The 24,646-nt window shown below is 42.0% G+C and overlaps 1 protein-coding gene across 1 annotated transcript in view; it reads right to left on the reverse strand.

Annotated features, from left to right (window-relative positions):
* Positions 1-1,815: 1,815 nt before the first annotated feature.
* The window catches only part of pcdh17 (protocadherin 17), a 55,470-nt gene continuing 32,639 nt past the window's right edge, over positions 1,816-24,646 (reverse strand). Inside the window, exon 4 of the mRNA XM_071523688.1 lies at positions 1,816-3,162. Within this exon, the coding sequence (XP_071379789.1) occupies positions 2,459-3,162 (704 nt within the window). The 3' untranslated portion in view covers positions 1,816-2,458. The remainder of the gene's footprint in view (positions 3,163-24,646) is intronic.

Below are 24,646 nucleotides of genomic sequence, written 5' to 3' on the forward strand. Positions count from 1 at the left end.
GTTCCCTCAATTTGGGTACATCTTACACGGGTTTGGTGGTGGTTGTCACATTTTCCAAAACACATCTACTATAATAGCCTACTTTTCTGCCTGTCTTGTTGTCAGTGAATATTAGAAAAAGCACCTCCCATTTATTTCAGAGAGTGGCCGAAATGTGCCAAGATTTTCAAAAATAAATATTTGTATCATTTTTTTTTTTAAGAAAGCCTGAATGTGAAGACACTTGGTTGATATAAACCATGTACCTAAACAGCAAAGACATCAAATCCAAAGTAACTTCAGAAAGAGTTTCGGATGTCAAGTTTCTCTGCAAAGTATGAGAAGTCTAACATGTATAGTGAAGGAGTACATACATAAACAACACAGACTGCTGAAAAAAGAACCTCTTTTGGTCCTTTATAGAAAATGCACATTCTGGTGGACCAGGGCTTCATAAGCAGTCACAAGCTCCACAGATACAACAAGCTCTCCGCAGAGACGGTAAGGCAGTTATATGATCACCAAGGAAACCACTCCACCTTCCATATGGCAGGTTTCTTTTTTGGAAATAAAGTAAAAACATAATGAACACAAAATACCCATACTAGTTATTGTTAAAGAAAATAGCTGCCCTGTAAAAATCTGCTCAGTAAAAAATATTCAAACTGTTGTCTTGTGGTTGTTGCTTTTTTGTAGTTGGTTTGAATTGTATTCTAGATCAGCTGGCTCATTAAGCTTTCAACAGTTATTGTATTTGATCCAGCTGGATCTCAGGGTAAAAAGAGGCGACATCTCAAAAGCACTGAAGCCAGCCTGCAAAGATGCAGAATAGAGAGGGAAAAAACACCAACAAAAACCCAAACTAAAGCAAACTCACAGAGTTCGACAGCTACTAAGGCAACTTTTGCCAAATACAATATAAGCCCATGTATATTGCAACACAACTATATATTAATTTAATAAAATACACAATATAGCTTTTGTACACATAACAATTTGGCTCAAATGCACAGAAATTGCAGTAAAATCAATAAAAATATGTCAATTTTTTGATGTAAACACATTTAAATTGGATACATTTACACATATAATGATATTATGTATAGTGATAATGTGAAGGGACATTTTCTTGTTTATTTATATTTTTGGGTATTTTTCTTTGAAACAATGGCAGTGTCCTTTGCAGTTCTTTGAATAAATACCCCGCTCTTAACCGCACCTAAACTCCAGGACACTTTTTGCTGAAATTCCTCATTTCTTTTTTTCTTAAAAAATGTATAAATATTTTGTTAATATCTGGACACTATACATGGATTCATACATATAGTCATCTATATAATCATATAGATATATCTTTTCACAGTTGAGGAAAAATGTCCCTTTTTATACAAGCTTGTGATTGCCTTAAGGCATAGTCAGACACATGGTAATTCACTGTACACAAGGGACTGAAAGCTGATGATATACATGTATAAGACGATTACACAGATGGCAAGTTGTGTACATGTATGTGTGTGTGTGTGTGTGTGGGTGTGTGTGTGTGTTTGTGTGTCTGCAGGGGCATTAGTGCATATGTGTGTGTGTGTGTGTGTGTGTGCGCGCATGCGCGCAAAGTGTAGTGCACATGTGTAAATTTGGTGTGTACGGCTACACCAGTCAGGAACATGAATGTTTAAATAGAGGGGCGAGAGAGACACAGCTTACACATGTGGCTACAAATGACAGGTGAAACATGGTTACACTGTTAATAATTCTCCATCAGTGGGACACTCAGGCCCCTCCACCCCCCCAGTCCATCCCCGACCCCAATGAACACGCCCCTGATTAACCAACCTCTCCGTTTCAGATACAGGATCCTTTACACGTTAAACACCAATGTTACAAAGTCAGAAAAGATAAGGTTGTTTTGTGTATTTCGGTCTTTCACTGGTCCAAACTAGACCAGACTTGGTTTCTCTGTTTCTGTATCGATTGTCATGTCTGACCATAAATAGTCTTCGTCCTTCAATGTCTGTGGCAATCACACATAACAGAAATCCACCTACATACACTTTGATATGTAGGATTTCACGAGAGACCATGAACACACTTATGAGCTGGTGGGCACTTAGATAATAGCTTGCGAGGTGCCAGAAGCATAAGCTTCTGCCATTTACTTAAGAATCCAAAACAAAAAGAGTTTATAAATTCAGCAGAATTCAGATGTCCTTGTTTGCCAATCCGTTACTGAGTTCCTATTTTGTTTGTGGTGGTGTTAGCACCAAAACTGGTGCCAAAGGACTGACATTATGAATATTCCCATTGTCCTTCCAATGGCAGTAATTTTCAACAACAAATACAGTGATAACAGCTCCCAGCGTAAGAGCCATTTACCCTTTGTTGATTTGTTTTGGTGACAGTTTTGGCGAGAGAGAGTTTTTGGAATAGCTTCCTACTCCTCTCTCTCCCTCCCTCCTTCCTTTTCTTGCAATTCTTTGTGTCACTTCCTGAGTGTGCCGGTGGCCTCACTTCCTCTGCAGTCCTGCAATAGTTTGTCGATGTCTCTCACTACCTGGTCAGCGTCCATGCCGTCACGGTTCACGTCGGGCTCCACCTGCTCCAGCACACACTCCATTTCTCCTGAGCCCACCGCCTCTTGGCTGATCCTGGACCGGGCCTCAGCTAGCACCTTGGCCACCGGGTCTGAGGGAGGCAAGGGAGGGTAGCACCCCTGGTCCCTGCTCTGTTTGGTTGGTGACAGGTATTGACCGTCGGGAGGACCGTAGTGGCCGGAGCAGGTGGCAGGTGGAGGCTTGCCTTCGGCCCCGTCAGCTGGGCTCTTGACTGAGGAGCAAGGAGACATGGTGGAGCAGCCTTTGGTGGGGCTGCCAGAGGCTGAGGGAACCTCCTGGAGCAGGGGGCTGAGGGCACGTTTCGCCTTCAAGTAGGGCTTCACGTTGGCAACCAGGATGGTGTGGTCGCGCCGCTCTTTGCCAAAAGTACAGAAAGTCTTCTTGCCATTGGGATTGACAGTCTCGTAGGTCTCTGTTTCTGGCACGGTCTCCATCCCCGCTGGCACAAACAGATTGTTGCGGTAGTCCACGCCCTCTGCCTGGTTACCTCCCGCTGGGAACTGGGGCATCCAGCAGCGGTCAGAATGACCCAATACCCGGCACTCCTCCGTACAATTCACGCAATCCTCATCTGTGGACAGAAATAAAGGGTGGGGATGGTTGGAGAGGAAAGTGAAGCATATATGTCAGTATTGTGCACAGAATACAATTAAATCACACAATGAGAGGGTAATGTAATATAATCATAATGTTATTATGTAATTGAACTAAATTGCACAAAGAGATGGAGCCCAAAGTTGGGTAAGGAGAGCTTAGCTTAATGAAATGATGTGAAAAGAAGAGCCAGATGAGGATGTCCCAGCCCGAACACACACACACACACACACACCCCCAAACACACACACTCACACACACATATGGGCCTGCACACACACACATCTTTCCAAGGGACTGGGGGACACCTGCTGGGTGGATATGCATTTTCCAAAGCTCTGATCAAGGGGATGGCAGAGCATACAGAAGGGATGGGGAGGGAGAGAGAGAAAAACAACAACAGTTGAGGTTTGGCAAAGGCATAGCGCCGTTATCATAAATTCATGTCAGTGAGCTTTGAAGCCCTCCCTAGACAGGGAGACTGTGCCAAATGGCTTGTGCTTCTTCCCTATGTGTTTGTGCCTGTTTATTTGTGTGTTTCTCCTTGTTGCTGTATGTGTGTGTGTGTGTGTGTGTGTGTGTGTGTGATAGAGAGAGAGAGAGAAAGAGTGTGTGTGTTCCCCTCTTTCATCTCTATTCAGAAGGATGCACACTCTGGCTGATTATGGGAGTGTTCATGCCTGTGTCAAACGGATCCAGAACATGGTTAAAAAAAAAAAAAAAAAAAAGAGGAGCACATTTTTTCTCCACTTGGGCACAAGGTGAAAAATAGAGAAAAAAAATGAGCATCTGTTGTCTCACAAATGGAATTTTTCCATTTGGTGGGTGGGATGAAACTAAGAGAGGATAGACAGCAAGACTGGATCCTAAGAGTTTATATTAATGACTTTGGTACAACAAGGACCTCGCTTCTCATCGCAGTGTAATGTAAGTGGTCAGTCACAACAAAATATACTGAACTGACTTTCAAATATTTATCTGCGATTCCGTAAAATTCCTGGTACTCAGTTTATTGTATCTGCTATTTAAATGGACTATAACAGACCATTTGCGAATGCTATTTGACACAGGTGTCATTCTAGCACATCTCAGCATGCTGCCCTCACTGGCCTTTATCAATCATTCCATTAGTGAAACAAATGAAAATGTTTACAAAAATACAAAATACAATGTTAAAGACAATGCTTGAGAACACAATAACACACACAGCATGTAGCATTGCTCTCCAATGAAATCAAAATTTTGCATGTACAGGCTCACAAACAAATGCAGCAGCCCCATCTTTTTTGCATATTAGTTTTGAGATATGTAATGTATCTCTGCCTGTTTGTGGAGCCAAACCCAGCACACGAGCACTGCTCTTCTAATTTGTTATACCAATGCAACACTAACACGCTTGTCATAGTCCACTTTTCAGAACAAAACAAACTAACTGAAAGAGAATTGAGGCAACCTTCCTTGTTAGGCTGAATAAAACATTAGGGAAGCCTATTCACAGCATCTTAATGTCTCTATTATTGTCAGACTTGATGCTTCTAAAAATCCCAGCATCACTAGTGGCAGACTACACTATCTCAAGTAAAGAATGGATGTAGACTTATGTAATTTCATCCTTCTATAATAAACAAAGAACCGCATGGTCTCACCTTTCACCTCTTCAATTGAATCTAAACAGTTATAATGTTGATGCTGTTGAATGAGTCTCTGCAATGAGGCAATGACCTCATATATTAAGGGTAGGGCCCAACCCACTTTTTGAATCAATGTAAGATATTTTTCCTGCAACAAATCTGTCGTGGTTTGAACTCTTAAACCATATAGGTTAAGTTTTGAGTGATATATCTTAACATAGGGAGATGGTGAAAGTGAAAGTGTTCACTTAAGGCTTTATTCTATAGGCAACATTTATAGGAAGGGCATCTACTGCCTTAAACTGAGAGCTGAAAGGCATCGCCACTATTATTCATATAAATGTGATAAGACAAGAACATTACTGTAAGGTGCTGTAAAGCCACCCCATCAATTCCATTAAAGGGCGTATAGACCTTTACAGCATCTTGAGACCGTTGCCTGTAACCAGCAGAGCGCTGCTTTAAAGACCACAAACTTGGGACTAATACAATCTTTTTCGTTGATGCGAGTGACCGGGCTGAGTGGATGTGCTTGAGTGCACTTGGCTAGGCTGTCTTTGCAGTGTTGCAGGTCAGCAGCCTAGATTCCTGAGAGACCGCGCTCCTAAGCTGCAGGGATGAGCTTAACACTTCACAAATGTTTGAAGAAGGCCAAACAGCGCTGCCAAAGAGAGCCTGACATTTCCCATGTCGGAGCAGTCATCTGGAGAGGAAATAGGGGGAGCGGGACAGCGGAGGCCAAACCAGTTTGAGATGGAGTACATTTAAATGGTGAGGGGGTGAGAGAACGTGTCGGCACACACCCACACAAGTATTTGTATGTGTGCCTTTGTTTGCGCAAGAGTGATTTGAGATTTGAGTAAAAAAACATAAACAACATGTCAAGGCACAAAGATCAATGATTTGGTCGAAAGCTTGTACATAAATAATACAAACCTGACTACACTTTCCAACCAGAACACTCTATTACTATAATCCATCACCAAGCCACAAAGTATAGATCCTACATGTACCCAACCTTAAAAGCCAGACAACCGCTGCCTTTCACACACCCAGCTTGCGTGCATTCCAGACAAACACAATTAACTTGGCCCCAACACTGTCTTCATGCTCTCAGAGGTGACTGTCCATTCACTGGGTGCATATTAAAGCATAAATAATCCATGCAGACATATTTTCCTGCATTTAGTTGGAGGAAACCTCTGATAGATTATTCATGTCGGTGCTCCACGTTCAACCTTGAGGCGTTCTCCTCATATCTATGGCTAACAATATGACATATGAGAGCAGGGGTGACATTCATCTCTCTCCCTCTCTCCCTCTGTCTCTCCCCCATTACTCCCCCGGCGCTCTTAGGATGGGCAATAGAAGCAGTCCACCAAGGACACATTTGCCTATGATGATTTGGCTACCAGGGGTGCGCACAAGTTATATCTTAATATTGTACATGGTTTAAGATACACAGAGATACACTGAAATATGCAACAATCTGATACCTCTCATTCAGTGATGTGATTTGATGATTTTACTTATATTTGACCTTATTGGTCCACATTCAGTCCAATTTAGCATTCCATTTAATTGCATTATTCATTATGGTTGACTCTAAATGAGGAAATTGAGGAAGTGAGTGATATTTCAGATGTTTTTTTTTTTGCTAATTACATTATTTCTCCATTAGTTCAGACCCACATACACTACCCATTCAGTTTGAAACTCCTTTAAATATCCTGTTAGTAGACATCCTTAATCCATCAGAGGAAATGTTTTTTTTTTGCGAAACAGCTTTCTTACTTCTGGTGTAATTATAGAATCAAAATATACTGAGTTATTTATGTCATAAAATCCCACTTTGAACCTCAAGATATCAATCTGTGCTCACAACAGGCCTACAGCATTTTTATCTTTCAGCATCCGTTATTTTATCAAGTTTGTAATCATGGACACCAATATTGTCTGACTCAATTTTGGACAGCAGAAGATAAATTTGCCCTTTAATCTTATCTTCTAGGCAAAGAAACCCTGTGAAAAAGACAGCACATCTCATAAACAAATTGGACCTGAACCAAATGAGAGCAAACGAAAGAGGCGGGCTAAAAAGCTTTGATATGCAGCAAGTATTTAGAAGGATTGAATTTTGGATTACTCAGTGTAAAGCATGACCAAAACATCCCAGGCATCAGAAAGAGGAGAAGAGGCAAGATTCAGCTCCATTCAAAAGGCAGGTGTCAGAAGAACACTGATCGAATTGCCCGGTCAGGAGGCAGGCACAGGATGTTTGTATCTGCAACCCTATTGTAGACACTTGGCCTGAATCCCTGATTGAAATCGGATATCTATTACACCTCTATTGCCAACAAAAAAGTTTAATTAACTCCACACTCTTTTGTATTTGTGGATGCTTTTTCACCAGAGAGCAGCCGGGGCTATCTTACTACCTGTAGCAGGGTTAATTGCCTTGCTTTAGGGCACAGTAGTAAGGCTGGGTAATAGTGAGTTAGATTCAGCAGTTATGTAGCTGCCAGTTATGTTTGTACTTTCTGCTGCTTCTTTGGAAAACATACAGCAATTCTACAGTAGCAAGGAAGTTCTAAGAAATGTTTGAGCAACAGCAAAGCAAGCAAAGCTGAGTACCTACACATATTACCTTGAGGTGAAAGGGACAACCAACTGGTGTGTTACCTGCCATCACTTCCTCCAACCCCCAATAACTCAAGTGATGCCTCTGACTAGGTCTCTTGACTGTAAGTGCAGCACTGACGAAAATGGAGCGATGTGAAATAGAAAAAAGACAACAGGTGTGTTTGTATTTGTGTTACCTGTAAAGGAGAACCAACATATGCAGTGTGATGCCGCACTGCATATTTGCACAGTTTGTTTCAAATAGGGATTGTATGTAACGTGTAGCAGGGGCACCTCCTCCTGTTAGGTTGGATACTCAGCCAAAAGTTACAAACCAATTTCCACTGAGTCAAAAACAACGGATTGGCGGCACTCCATAAAACATTAAAAAAAAATCTGAAGAGACTTAACTTCAATTATACCCTATATTTATATTAATGGCAAACATCAGGCTAGCGGATGAAGGCTAATTTGCCGAAACGCATCAGCCTGATGTTGAATCATATTTGAAGTTTTATGGATTCCTGTGTTTTCATGGACTCTTTGGAAGGGTTTGTAAATAACACTAAGCACTAAGCATATGCTCGTTTTGGTTAAAAGCCAGTAAGTTTGCAGCTATACCAAGTGGTCTGCTACTCATTAAAAAAAATAATTTAAAAAAATAGACCCTCACCTCTGGAACCACACAGTATATATTAATTGATTCAACAAAATATCTAAATATATGTTAACTGGTAAGTCACTTTTTAGATGATGTATAGAAAGTATTTTGCTGGTCATATTTTGATGACGTGTCAGCAGACGCTGCTCAGTAGTTCTCCTATAGACTTTCTAAAGGATTAACACCATCACCTTCGGTAGAGGTCAGGTTTGACAGACTGCCTGTGCCATCTTTCAATGTTCTTTTAAGATATTGGACAGTTTACAGTGGAGACAGCCAGGAATTATGGGAGTGAGAGAGGGGAATGACATGCAACAATTTGAATTTTCTATTGCGCATGTACTTTTTTGTTCAGATATAATGAGGAAACTACACAATAAAATAGAGTTAGAGTTGCAATGTGTCTGTTTAAGGGAGTTTCAATGAAGGCTGTTTATGCCTCTGTCTGTATTTTTTAAGACTAACGACCTCAATGGAAATGGAGTCTCCATCCAGACATTTTTTAATTTGGAGATGCATGTATTTTTGTGTTTGAAAAACTGTCCGATATACAATGTTGTCCGCTCTGCAGTCTGTGAGCTGAGTGTCCTGACCATGAGGATGTAGTTCGGCGAGGCTCTGGTGTATTTGTGGTGCATTAACAAGCCCATGAAACCAATCTATTATTGGTATCTCATTTTTCAACCTACCCTTTATAATACTCCTTGCGGAGCCACATGCAAGTGCAGATACATTCAAAAATATACAACAAACTACAACAACAGAGACACATGCAGGCACATGAGCGCACACACACACACACTTGCCCCTTGTAAAATGTCAAGATGGAATGAGGGCGATATTAAAAAACTGCAACAACCCAAAGGAACCAGAAAAAAAAAAAACAGCAAATTGTTGAAGAAATGTTAAAAGTTTTCTGTGATACAGTTAAGCCCCATGAGGCATTTAAGTGTGTTCTGCTGCCATTTACCCTGAAATCAAAACCAAACAGCTCCATCTATATCATCATCTCATATCAAAACCCAGCATCATGAAATTCTGCCCATCAGACAGCCATTTCAGCAGCCAGAGCAAGACTGGAAGTGCCCCTTCTACTGCCATAAAAAGGTTCTGCTCTTTCTCCAAATCAACAAAATGTCCTCTGTTTTCCTCTCAGAAAAGTCTTTCAGTAAATGAGCACTTGATTAACGAGGGGCACGGCTCTGTAACATCACACATTGGGATATATGACTCTGTCTCAACACAAACTAATCAAAAGTAACAGGTCACCTTTCCTTAGATCCTGAGTCAATTTTGCCCACCCAATTTTCACATGCTGCTTTCTCCTCTGTTTAATTTCTCAGAATGTCAGTGCGGAAGCAGCCAGGCCATGTGTGTGTGTGTGTGTGTGTGTGTGTGTGTGTGTGTGTGTGTGTGTGTGTGTGTGTGTGTGTGTGTGTGTGCGTGCGCATGTGTGTGTGCGGTGGTCTGGTATTGTGCGTGAGAGATGTGCACCTAAAGCTGCAAGTGTAAAAGTGTGCCTGTGTATCCGTGTGTGTCATAAAGCACGGTGTGATTTCCCTAAACACCCCTTTCTCCCTCCAGGCGCCTGGCCCCCCTGGCCCTACATGCCCATCCCTCCTCGCTTTATTACCCAGGCCTGTGATTAATGTCCCTCTGTCACACACAGTGGGTCCAAGGGAGGGAAGGAGGAACGAAGCGAGCTGTACACACAGGCTATTGCTAGCAAAGCAGCAGCAGGCTGGATATACATGGCATAAATTGGAAGTGTGGGAGAGTGTTGATTTTCCCCAAAGTTCAAAAACAACGGAAGATGCAGAGGAAAAAGCTACAAACATAAAAATTTAGCATACATCACAGTGGTGGTTAGCTTTTCACTATCACGCACACCTGGTTGCTCATTAGATAGCCTTAGGAGCTACTGAGGTGTGGGAGTAGAGGATGACCTGAGAGAGAGTGTGTGTTCGTATGTGTGTGTTTGTGTGTGCATGTGTGTGTGTTGAGGTGTTGTGTTGCGGTGAAAGTCCCCCAACCCACCTGAGGTGGACAGGAGGAATGGCAGCTGACGAATTGCGCCGAGCATCTGTGACAGACCATGACTGCACCTGTTCACCTGAGGGGGCTCACAGTGTGTGTGAGTGTGAGTGTGTGTGAGTGTGTGCCTTATTCTGTGTGCAATCTCCTCATCCGCTGCTATCAAACCCATCTGATCCATACCCCCCGAGTTCTCAGCCAATCAGAGCAGCTAAATATTTGAACTGCACAGGCGAGAGAGCCTCCACCCTGACTGAGGCTAATGTTTAGTAAATATCTGGTGACGTCTCAGGTCGCCAGTCTACCAAACAATAGCTTTCAATATAGGTAAAAAAAACAAAGAGAAAATTGCAAACTGTGTCTCAGATGAACAGGGTTTGCTTAGAAAGTTTTTGATTTTCTTTTCTTACAAATCAGTTTATAAAGCAGACTGCAATGCTGATTTGTCCTGGAGCCCTATAGAAAAAGCAATCAATGTGGTATTCACTTTTGAGGTAGCTGTTAAGGCTGTCACTTTTTACAATTGTGGAAATAACTCTAAATCTCCCAAAAGAACCGACATTTGGTAAGAGAAAATCAGATTGTATATTACAGTCCCTGTTACATGTTCTGGTGTGACTTTCTCTTTATCATAATACCAACCCTAAGTGATGAAAATATTCTGATATTTCTCATCAAATCAGACATGGAGATAGTTTATAGTCTTTCCTCCTCACATAACATTGTTGTGGTGAAAATGGGAACATTGCTCAAGCGTATTGCTCCTTTTGATTTAGTTTTGGTTCTGAAACAGAGCAGGTTGGTCTCTGCAGTTGGGCAGTATATTTTGTCAGCATTTTTTTTGCAGGAAATTGTAGTACAACAGTATTTTCATGACACTGTTGATTTGTTGGCTTCATCAAAGTTTGCGATGGGACTTGCGTCTTATAGTACTGCTCTGTATGCAACCTATCAACAACAATGAATGATGCCCATGATGTGATTTAATATTCACATTTATTCAACCCGATTTTTCTTGGTAATGTTTTCATCAGGCGACATATGTTACAGCACAGCCCACTATCAAGAAAACAGTATCTAAGTGATGTAGCTGTGTCCTAATCAAAAGCAATTTTATGACATTATATGTTAAATTGCTGGTTAACAGCGTACAGTTATTAATGCAAGCTTCTGCTGTGAGTGTTTGTGTGTGTGTTAAGGGAATAGGTCTGGATTTTTCTGTGCTGCGGGTGGCTTAGCGCAATAAGAAGGATACTTCTCTCCAGTGTAATAGCTTTTATCACAGTGGGAGGCTGGAGAATACCAATGCATAGCAGGAAATGCTTGGCGGCAGCAGTGGGGGAGCCCGGTGCCTGACGATGCTGAGACTGAACCAAGGACATATGTTTCTGGATCAAACACATCCTCTCTTTAGGCATTCCCTCACAAACTGCAGGCCTCTCCGTCAGCTAATGCCTGGCTAAGTTGTTCAAAGGAACACCCTGAGGAGAGAGTATTTATGCATAGGAGAGCGGGGGATAAAACCCAAGAGGAGGAGGAAGAGGAGAATAAGCTCATATTCAAACAAAAACAAACACACAAAGCCTAATCAATGATGAGCAAGCAGGGATGTGCACTGTGGGTGGCGAGAAAGGTCAGCGGGTTGTAGTGATGAGAAGCATTTGGATATGCAGGTTTATGTTCTCAAACAGCACTTGTCTTTCAACACAGATTCTCAGCAATGAGGGCCCTAAAATGCATGATGTGGTCTCTGTAAATAAGAGTTTGTTTCTAAGTGACCCACCTGGTTATATAAAGTTTGTGTGCATATGTGTACATGTGTGCGTGTGTGTGTGTGTGTGTGTGTGTGTGTGTGTGTGTGTGTGTGAATGTGTGTCCATGTTTTTGTTTGAACAGAGCGGAAAGGAATCTGTGCTTATACTCTGCCAATGTTTGTAGGTGTGCAAGATGAGGCTAGCCTGTACTTGAATTCTTTTATACTAGTTTTTGATAAACATACAACATAAACTTATTTTTCGACTACATGCTTATGTGTGAGAATCAGTGAACTGTGTTTATATACAGTATCACATGGCAACTGGCTGCCTGCTATAATCTCAATGATCAAAGGCTTCAGCTAGCTTTAACTGTTTGTAAAGGTCGACTTTGAGACAAACGTGTGAAAAAAAGAAAATACCTCAACATTTCTCTGTTATCTGTTGACAATCGGGTCTCAGCCTAGAAAAAAAACCTCAACAAACAGGTTCAACGGCAATGAACGTGCATGGGAACCTATCCAAGGCCAAAAAGCGCTGAGAACAGCCAAACAGATGTTTATCTGTAAGCTTGACTATGAAGTGTGACAACACTCTTCAGAAAACTCCCACTGCTGCCATTTGTAGGTAACCTATTCACTCAAATTTGATGTGCTCTTCAGTCACCTGCTGTCTTAGCTAGAGACAGGACAATAAAGGAGAATAAAAGTAATGCTGAATATACACCACTTTAGCTTCTTTATTTTCATTGTGCATACACCGGCTTGGGGCATTCACTGCTCATAGTAGTCAGAGGCATTCTAATAAATATTGCAAGGTCAGTCAAGGAAGATTCTTGCTTCAGCCAATCGAAAACCTTAAGCCCCTTTCCCAACCTGTGACTTAAGACACTGTATAATTCACATTTCCTCTGGCTACAGCTCGCTCCGCAACTCTCTTTTCTCTCCCTGCTAAAGTGTTATAATGGTGGAGCAATTGCAGCAGAGCAGCCACAGGCAAGCCATTAGACGTAGAGGAGCTGAGAGGAAGAACGCTAGGACCATCCCTGCTAGTAAAAAAGGGAACGCCACCAAGGTTACTAAACTACATTCAAGACTAAAACTACAGGTGAAAAAAAACCAAACAAAACATTTTGGAAAAATACTTAAACTAAAATGAAAATGTGACCCTCCAAAACTAAGTGAAATTAAATAAAATTAAAATGAATTATTCTTATACTTCTTATACTTTTTTAGACCAAGAGATTAAGACTAAGATTTTAGCAGCAAAATAATCCTTTTTTATAAAGAATTGGCTCTGATCAACTAGCAGAACTACATCAATACAGCAATACACTGATACCTACTATGCATATATGAACATTTTCTGTCAGTATATACACAAAACAGATACAAGCAACACAGTCAATATAGTTATGACTGTTAATACTATAGCTTTAACTAAAATGAAATGAACTAAAACTGAACATTTATTGTATTAAAAATAAAAACAAATCTCATCTGAAGACTAGCTGAAACTACAAAAACGTACAAAAATAATGGAAATCATATAATTACCATGAATGACACACACTCATGCATGCACAGCACAAAACAAGGCAAATGAGTATATAAGCATATACTTTGTATTATTCTGTCACGTTATGTACCGTGTCTAAATCTGGCCCACAAAACGGTGAAAACAGCCAAGTAAACAGGTATTCTGTACGGACTGCATTTAGAACAGGATAATGTGGGGGTTTTTTCAGAGGCGGATACGCTAACAAGCAGCAACAAAGACAGCCAGAAAGACAGAGAGGTGCATGGTTTCTCGCTACCTTCACCTGGAGAGAGTCACGGAGGGTGGCACAAAGGGTGGCAAGGAGACAAGAAGGGGACTTATTAGAAGACGAGGCGAGAAGCGTGGCGAATCAGTGGCTAATCCTCCGTTCCCTCTAAGCCTGTGTAATTAGGACATGGGGGATTGCACCGTGACAGGGGATGCTTCTGGACCGCCTTGCTTTTTTCTCTCTTTTGTTTATTTCTTCCCTCTTTAGCCCGGGTTTATGGTGGGTTTGTCATCTAAATTTAGCGTGCTTGTGTGTGCGCGCGCGTGTCTTTCCTTAAGTCTGTGTGCATCTCCCAGCATGTTCGCTCATTAGCTACATAAATAGACACCGCATGCTTGCAGTATGTTTTAGTTCTACTTACTATGTATGCATCTGTGCATGGGGGGTGCACATGTTTTGCCGTTTTGGTCGCTGTGTGACACCCTCAGAATTTATTTGTGCGCGTTTGTGGTAATCAAAGTGGCTATTTCAAACAAATTGGCTCGCATTCTCTCTCTCGTACCCCCCACCCACCCGCCACATACACACACACACACACACACACACGCCACACACACACACACACACACACACACACACAAACAAACACACTGTCTTCGAAAGATGTCTTCAACTGATTAACTTTATGAGAGAGCGCAGTGTGGACCAGACGAGAGACCAGAGACTAGAAAGGCTGATCAGCATCACTCTGCCTGTTAATAGCCTTAATCTACTTCCTTCCCCCAGTAGACAGCATTGAAGTTGCCTTGGCCCATTTAGAGACAGAGACGGGAGGAACAAGAGATATAGACGGAGAGAGAGAGAGAGAGAGAGAGAGAGAGAGAGAGAGAGAGAGAGAGAGAGAGAGAGAGAGAGAAGAAGGGGGAAGGAGAATTTAAAAATTAAGCCTAGAGATTCTATGACTCACCAGCTAATTACAGAAATCCTGTTTCTATCCAAGGAGAAAACAGGTTTAAAACAGCCCATTACAGAAAGAATGAAGGAAAACCTTTTGTTGCTAATTCACAGAGGGTCATCTTTTGAAGTGTTCCCCTCCAACAAAATCTTACATTTAAAGCACGCTATTATAATGATGTTATTTCCAACACTCGTTTGATTTGAGGGATCTATTCTTAAACTGATTGGATTTACCCCCTCAACTGAGGTGCACCGGCCCCGTCCTGATAACTGGCTGGAAACAACAAGGATAAGCACATTTAACATTGTTGAGGCTTCATTCTGACAATCCATACAATAACAAGATCCACCAGACATCATACAATCCTGTCACAATTGCTGAATTAAATCACTTTCTTTTATTCTCTCTCTCAGTTTGTCTTTCTCTCTCTCTCTCTTTCTCTCTCTCTCTCTCTCTCTCTCTCTCTCCACAAAGGGATTTGAACAACTCAGGGTGTCATGGCTTTGTGCAAGTAATCATTCCCCTGTGTACTGGTTTAGACGGATTAGGAAACGTGTTTCTGATTCTCCGTCTCAACAGAACCATCACTGTAATACAACAACAACAACAACAACACACACACACACACACACACGATAGCATAGTATTGCCATCACGGATGCATTAGGGTTCCATTGTATCCACTGACCTTGAGTGTTTTTAATTTCGAACTCTCTCTTCTAGGATGAAGTACAAAGGTTAAGAGAGAGAGAAAAGGGCCATCATTCACACGCCAAGCAGCTAACCCATCTCCTTGGCAACAGCTACAATGCGTGTGTATTTAAATACTGTGGAAAGAGGAGAGGGAGAGGAAAATGCCGCCGGCCCTAGATTCGACAGCCTGCTGCCCTTGTCAATACCCTGCCCTTAATGGCTCAAACAGATCAAACTGTACAAAGACAGGGAAGGTGCAACATGTCGGGAGCCATGACACTCAAAGCTAATGCAATCAGAGCTGGGATAGAGATCCAGTAGAATGAATTGTCATGGTTAGCCACATAGTTGAAGGCTATTCCTGACTTAGGGCCTCACTGTGACAAAAAGCAACAGCAAGACTGTGACAAAAATAACAGAAATTAGATCAGAATCAATGCTGAACACAGAAAACAACAAAACAAAAACATATGAGTCGGAATGAAGAACAACAGGTGTAATTCTACTACTGATCATTTTGTTGCTGCTTCAACAAGTAACAGAGCCCCTACTTAACCAAAATACATCATCCAACAGTAATGAGGGGTGCCATTAGTCCACCAGAAAATCTCGAGGCAAATGTCTGGGCACACTGTGGATTCAAAAACAAAAACGAGACATTCATTCAATAAAAGCAACAGCATCTGTGCGCTGCGCCTTTCGGTGTGAAACTGGTGTGGTAACACAGTGAATGTAAGCAAACACCTGACTAGACAGCAGTCAGATGTTTTCAAACAGCCTTGGGTTAAAACTGACAGAACTGAGCCTGCTTCCTAGAGTGTGTAAATATTTTCATTTTACTGTTTTACTCACTAGAGCACTAAGAGTTGTGAATTTCCACTGTGTGTTTGTTGTCATTCCAGTTCATGTCAGAGCACTACAACACACGGAAGTGAGAGCTGTTTATTTAATTTGCCTAATAAAGAGGAATAGAAATATTAAAATCAGTCTTTGGCTCTATTTGTCTCCTAATACATATCGGTAATGCACATAATCATGTATCACAATGAAAAAAAGATACACTATATTTTATATCAATTCACTGCAAATTTGCAATGCAATTTCATGACATTGATGCTGTGTGAAGTATCAAATTGTATCAAATCAAATGTAGTACTGAAATTGAATCGTATGATGAGGTCTTGATAATGCCCAGCCCTCAGCCTGACTGCCTGTTGCTTACAGTTGCCAACAACTGCCAAAAGGAAAAAAAAAAAAAATAATTGTGAAGACACAGCACTGGTCATGCTACTCGCCATGGCACATAGCAGGACACCACTGTAGGTTCATCCTACAGCACATGCACTCATGAGGCTAATATGCGCAATAAGAAAACAGTACACTTTAGCATGTAGGCATTTGATCAATTGTACCAATGAACAGCAGTGCAGCTCCCCTAAGGATATTGGCGGGCGTTGAACAGAGGCTAAGTGGAGAGGTGGAGAGAGGCAGGTTGAGTCGATGGTGTTGGCTTTCTCAGCCCCGGGGCCTAACACATTTAGAGAGCTAACTGACACACTTTGGATGTATTAGCCACAGTGAGCTCTGCCAACCTCTCCTCTATTTCTACTGCACCTCCTCCCCCTCTCTTATCGCAGTCTGTCTGTCACTACAATCTCCTCTCTATGCTAGACTGAGGAACATGCCTCGTGTTTCAGCAACATTGCTTTAGCATTGATGTTCCTCCATGCCCCAGCCAAATTGGTGTTTGCCGTCTAGACACTGGTTGCTTGTATACTCTCAGTATGGATAAACACACACGCACACACTAACACTCTCACTCATCTGTTTATAAGTATGATTAGATTAAAAGAAACTCTGACGGAAATGCAATAAAGGTCTATTAGTCTGCCCATCAGGGGGGATAATCATTTCAAATAGAAATGTGTTTTCCATCTCACTATCTAATTTATACTTTCTTTGCCTCTCCATCTGTTTCACTCCTGAGACTGGTGGGTTATGAGCACAAGGCTTTAAAATAGGCTGGGTTCAAGTCCAGGCCACTGCAATAAAACACAAATAAATAGAAATATATAGCAATAAATACCTCTCAGCTCCTGAGAAAGAGAACCCAAAGGCTAGTGCACCTCAGCTCTTATTGTGAAATATATGCATTGAATTTGAAGGTGAGAAAAATAACTCTCCTCAATCCATGCTGTCCAATTCTTTGTGGTGGTTTAAGATTAGGGTCAAAGATTAGAAGGCTTACACGGGATAAGAATGGGATTATATGAGCTCAGAGATGTAAAATTACAGATCAGAGAACTGGTGAAAACACACCTGGATGGTAAACAAACTCATAACACAGCAGCCACCTGTCCTGCTGGACAATCCCACCATCACCGGGGAAAAACAAAACAATGTATTCTTGACGAGAGAAAGGGAAGTGAATATTATGGAAGCAGCATCCAATATTCCAGAGAGGGATTCAGCACACATCAAAGGCTGCCTCTGCAGTAAGTCTGTTAGATTTGGGATTAATGGACTCCAGAGGGGCCTGGACACACACACACACACACACACACACAGGCACATGTACATGCACACACACAAACACACACACACACACACACACACACACACACAGACACACACACAAAATCCACTATCACAATTCTGCCTGATAAGATTCACAACCCAGGCTAGCAAGGCACTGCAGTGCAGGGTATATCTATTCTAGTACACTCTCCACAGTAGTCTCTGTACTGCGGCATGATGTAAGGGATACTCTGCTACATATGTTGCTAGTGGAGGGAGTGAGAGTAATTTCTTATCATTCCAGTATATTTAGGACATCATATACTTCAGCTGTCCTGATTTCAGCAGTGAGAGGTCTTTGAGAGATTTCCATGAATTGAGCACATACTTTTTCTGATTCACATCCATTACATTACCATTACGTTACCATTTTCATGTTTGGGCAAGTGCTTTATTTTGCTTAATACCGAATGGCAAGCTATGCACACACACACACACACACACACTCACACATGCGTACATGCACACACGAGCACAAGTTACTGCCTCCAAGCACCAATGAGTTCATGCAAATTGTAAAAATGCAAATTCTGCTGGTAAGGCTCAGCTGTCCTCTGATGCGTTCTGAGGAAAACAAGAGAAAATGGGGAAACTCACAACGAATCTATCTCATTTAATCTCGACAGACAGAAAGACAGTCTAATCCCAACCCCGACTGCCTTTCCACCCCAGTGCCCATTCTCCCCCATTCTCCAACCCCCTCCTGCATCCCTTGCCCTCTGGGCTAAAACCACAGGTGCAGGCGAATGCAAACCACTGGGTGGAAAATGCTCGTTGACAGCATTCTGGTGTGTTTGCGATTGGTCAGTGAACAATGAGGGAGTTTCCTGAGCCACTTGTCGTGCTGATGGAACAGCTGGACGCCAACACCAGACACAGATGAGGGTGGGAAGAGACCATGCGGAACGACGGGGAACTCATAACTAAAATGAGAATTCAGCAGAGCTTAAGCTTACCGCACTGTCATTCCACAAACTGTTTTTGAGTCGTAAGGTAACAGAAAAATTCATAAAGAACACAAACAAAGCCAAACCGCAACGACCGTTTTCAGGCCGTATATTTGAATTGTTTCGTGACATTTCACACTGCAAATGTGTTTTCTTGGTAAACAAGGTTTACGAAATGAAATTATCCTTTGTATACGGTAGGATTTGTCAAATTCTACAGTCACTTGAAAATAGAGTATATTTATTCATATTGAAGTAGAGGTGGTCATAATTCAGCAGCCCAGAGTGAAATAGGAAGATGGTGGCAATCACCTGTTGTTTGATATGTCTTGAATTCTGATGTGGTTGCCTGGATACAGCAATAGTAAGAGTGTGTATTTCCCCCCACTCTCGCATTTTCCCTCGTGTTATGTGTGCTATTCAATGACTCCCTCTCCTATTCTCTGCCTCTTCTCTTGTGAGAACAAACACACAGACACACAAGTACATTCATACAAGCAATACACACAAGCACATACTCACAGACATGACCACACACACACACACACACACACACACACACACACACACACACGCAATCTCATCCACATGCTCATCCTGAGCAGCATTATCACAATCTAGGGGACTAGATTATCCCTAGGCTCAAAACTTCATCCTCTTTCATCCCCACTTGGGAGGGGATGAGAGGCAGCGCAGGGGACAGGAGTGGGCAGGACGGAGGGTGGGGTGTGTGGGCTGCAGACGATCACCCAGATTTCCCACTTTTTAATCAAGGCAGATTTTGAGCACCTTCAGGGACAGATGGACAACTATTTTCAAAGCATCATAGAACGTGCATCACGCTATCCAGGATCCAGAACACTTCCCCAGCACGAGACAGCCCAAACGACTAGCCTACATTGTTGCTCATATACATGTTTTCATTAGGGATGGGACGATATATCGAAATTCAATATATCGCAAGACAAAAATGCGTATCGTGAGGCAGAAAAATTAATCGTGATATTAGCTCCAGTTTATTCTGCTGTAGTAATCACAAATGAGACAGCTTGCCCATAACAATTTCACAAGCTCTCTGTCCAAATTATATTATTTACAGTTTGTAATGACATTTTTAAATTGTTGTTTACATTCTAGCAAGCCAATGCCATCGCTAGAAAGATTTGTGGCTCAGAAATACACATAATTCTGCACAGTCAGACTTTGTTGTATCGTATCTTGGTTGTGTTGAATTGTGAACCTCATATCGTGTATCGAATCGTATCGTGAGATAAATGTATCACCCCATTCCTACTTTTCATCAATGTGTATTTTGTAAAAATGTATCAGATACAACTGCAGCCATTTAAAATACTGTTGGTAAAGTATGATGCATAGACAACAGTAGGTGGAATTCAATCAATATATATATATTTTTTACGTGAAAGACTCACTCCTGAAGTGAGATACCAGAGAACTAATGCATGAACCTGTGATGTTATCAGAAAGTAAAATCTAGTGCTACGTCATAGGAATAACATACATGTACTGATCAACTGAGTGGTATTCCCCTTTAACGCCTATCACAGAAGCACCGCACGTCCGCAGAAACACTACACATCCAGAATATGTCCCACCATCTACCTCACCATGCTATGAATTTTAATCAGGTGCATGAGAGAACATGCAAACGCCCATAAGCACTGTATGAAGATCTATCACACTTAGTTGTTTACACTGCAACGCCTTCCAAATCTCCATAATGGATCTTTGTTGTGGTCTGAGGTGATATGCTGAGGTCGACTCTTAATTGGATGCTGTTAATTACAGATGCAGCTCAAGCCTGCTGACATTGTCCGTGGGGCTTTGGAGACCTGCCTTGCAACCAATGCACTGTAGAGATTACAACAATGTATAACTTATGCAACCCTCATTCAAGCGTTGCTACAACCTGCATTCAAACCCTTTAATCTTGGGTCTAACCTGATTCTCACCCTACGTCACGGACCCTTCACAGGCACATCCCTGAAGTTATTATTATCATTCATCACGTGTCCATTACAGCGGGTGAGGGATTTAACCATATGTGGGTTGAGGGGGCTACATCAGATCACTGATCTCTGAATTCCCGCAATCTCCCTCTTCCTACGTAGTTAAGATCACATCATCATCTTCCCCCCTCCCCCCCCTCTCTGTTCAGCTGTTCATCCCCATCTCCTTCCGCTCTTCCATCCCTTGCCAGTAGCCAGGAGGGTGTTTTTCCACTCTGTGGGGCTGCTTCTCCGAGAAGGGAGGCAGCGCCGGGACAATAGCAGCCACCCAATTAAAGCTGCGTTGGCCTCGCAATTCCTCAAGGTATTGCCATGTGACAGTTTAATTAACCAAGCCCCTTATCTTAATTTACCAGGATCAAAAAGTAACAAACTGAGGTTATCGGAGAAAAACACTCCCAGTAACAGTCCACACAGTCAAAAAGGCACACACACACACTCGCTCTCTCAATCTCTGTCTTTCTCTTCTCACACCGTCACTATGTTGTAGGGAAAGCTACAGTGCAGTGCCACACACATAACAGAAACATTCGATGGATTTCATATGGCTAGTTTACACTAGCATCTATAGCTATCAACACAGCAACCAGCAAGCACTATTACCATAATGGTTAGTGTGTGAATGCGATAAGCCCTATAACATAGCTTTAGGGGTCAAACTAATGACAATCCATTTATGCAGTCACAGTATGTGCAAGTATGTCTGTGTGTGTGTGTGTGCGTGTGCACATACACGTGACTGCGTGTTGGCGTGTCTCAGCAGGGAGTGTGCTAGTGTTTACGTTGACAGTTTTTTCTTTGATTACAATTTGAACTGGTAGCGGCTCATTGACTGCAGGAAGCTGGGCACCACGCTACTTAAGCCAATCTCCCATGGAGCTAGCCTGCTGTCCCACCCCTCTTCATTCATCCACCCATCCATCCATCCATCCATCCATCCATGGGCTTCTCCTTTATTAACTTGGCCATATTTCTTCCTTCCTTCCTTACAGCCTATTTGCTATTTCTCGTTTTTCTAAATGTCCTCACTGTTTCCATCCACTTGTGCACATGTGTTGTTAAACCTTTTTCTGACTCACACACTTCTGTCCTACCTCTACCGCTCTATGTGCTCTTAACCTCTTCCTCTTTTCTTCCTCTTTTCTGCCAACATTCCTCATCGTCTCATTCGATCCACTGACATTGCATGATCCCCCCTCTCTTTCTTTTAGCATTTCCCTTTCTCTTACTGCTCCCATGTTATAGAATCCATTATCTATACCACTGCAGGCTGTGGATGAGAGGACATTACTAGTTATGGTTGAACAGAGGAGAAGTCCTGATGCCTTGGACAGGCCAGGCCCATTTATCTCTCTGGTCCCTGATGCAGTGCAACATGGGGAAACAATGCCCCAGGGCACCACAAATATTCATTCACATCAGCCAAGGAAACGGGCCGGACAGAGGGCCCTTCACATCTAACTTACTGACTCAATGGAAGTTATGCTGAATTCACTGTCTGGGGAAGTTTTGCCAGGCATTTCATTTTCATGTAATCATTCAAAATTGAAGAATTTCTTCCAGTTTGTATTTAACTGCATAGAATTGATCAAATAATCTTTTTTCTTTTTAATGTTGCTGAATCCAATATAGCATGAGCACAATAAAAGGCAAAGTAGAATTTTGTGAGTTAGCATTGTGTAGCTCAGACATCAGCAAAATATGAACCAGTCAGCTGGTTCTGACTGGCCCAACAAATCCATAAGAAACAAAAATATTAATAACAACAGTGCACTTGCAAGTAGTGCAACATTTCAGCTGCAAAACCCTCAGTTTTCAATTAGATTTTTGATTAGAAACTGTTGGGGGCTTTTATTTTGATATCCCTGGTTGTCAGTTGCAGATAACGGTAGGCAGCTATTGAGGGACAAATATGTATGACAAATATGCTAACCAGTGTGCTAACTAGAAGGAGTTGTTTTGGAATTGGCAAATGGCTGTAAAATAAGAGATAACACACACAAGACAAGAATTCATTAAGCAAGTGATGAAATTGCAAGTGAAATGCAAATGGTGAGATCAGAGGAAAATGCAAGTGAAAAAAGATCAGAGCCACCCATGACTTGCCAGCCGATCAGAAAATCAACTCCTTTCAATGTGTAAGCAGGTTTGAATTCATCATATGTAATAAAACATCATTAACAATTATAACTCTTTTCTCTCGTTCTTTCTCTTTGCAAGAAAGTCTAATTACTGGATTTGGTTTGTCCACCATTTTCAAGTCGTTCTATTTGATATTTAGACACAGGGTTAGGCTATAGAGGAACATGAAATAACCCTCAGCCAGTTGTAATAAAAAATGCAACTGGCCTGTGAAGGCATGGTTAATTCTTGATGTGGCGCCCCATGAAAAATACCGATCGAACTCTGTAACCTATTTTATTGCAGATAGAGACATTTATGAAACATATACAAGTGAATGTCACAGAGCCTTAATCTTAAGCATGAGACTCCCTAAATACTATACTGACAGAAGCACTGATCTGGCTGCTATCGGACATTTTCACAGAAACATGTATGACCTGTAATGAAGTGTTTGAGGCATGTAAGATAGAAGGCATTGTATGAGTCCAGGATGATATTCTATATGATTGAAAAATAATAGGGTGGCAGTAAAAGACACAATTACAGCATATGTAGAAGAGCGTGACTGATTCATGTCTAGAGTAACTCTTCCACCACACACATCACACACATGCACACTCACACACTCACACGCACAAATGCCCTGCTGTCCATAGACAGAGGACAGATGGCAGTGGAGTGGCTTTGGTCCAGGAAGTGACGATGCTCTGTATCATTATAATCTCCTCGGTAGTGTCCTCCCTACTGCTGTGCTGGACAACATGTTTCACCCATGGAGAGCAGATATTAGAACAGCTCTTCTGCTGCTCTGTCACACACACTGTTAGAGAGGTGCTGCGACAACAATCTAACTTTCATTGTGAGTGCCCCTCAGTCTAACCCTAAGAGAGGCGGAAATGAATAGTCATTTCACAGTCCATAGCTAAGAATTTCACATTGATATTCTGAATGCAGCAAAGAAAACCACACAAGGACGGTGCAAATGCAGAGCAGCAGCATCATCTACAATATATCCACTCAGCCCTCAGTTATCTCTGCTACACAGACAGCCAGCCAGACAGACAGACAGACAGACAGACAGACGACAGACGACAGACAGACAGACAGACAGACGACAGACAGACAGATGACAGACAGACAGACAGACAGACAGACGACAGACAGACAGACAGACAGACAGACAGATAGACGACAGACAGACAGACGACAGACAGACAGACAGACAGACAGGCAGACAGACAGGCAGAAAGACACAAACACACACACACACACACACACGCACGATGCTCCAAAATACTTATTTTGTTTCACTGATCCGCCTACTGGTTGTTTTCAGTAAGAGCTCATTTGGTACAACCCACAAGCTTCGAACTGCAGCGCTATCTCGGCTCTCTGTATCTGGAGCCAGAGCCACTATCTTAAAATATCTCAGCCTCAAAAGTTGTGATAACATCCTAATTGAGCATGCTGTAATCACATAGTTAACAAAGCTTTACAGTGAGAGGTTGCAGCCTGAAAAAAACCTTGGCTGCATCGCCATGGGGGACAGCCACACAATGTTAATTAATTTCATTTATAGCACAGGCGCCACATTTACAAGGTTGTTGCTCATGTGATTATAAAGAGAACAAGTCAAAATAGAAACATAGCTGTCATTTTAAT

This window comes from Centroberyx affinis, unplaced genomic scaffold (genome assembly GCF_046629955.1).
Source record: "Centroberyx affinis isolate AG114_WGS23_722 - 3 ecotype Tasmania unplaced genomic scaffold, CSIRO-AGI_Caff_v1 ptg001104l_1, whole genome shotgun sequence".
Taxonomy (NCBI): Eukaryota; Metazoa; Chordata; class Actinopteri; order Beryciformes; family Berycidae; genus Centroberyx; species Centroberyx affinis.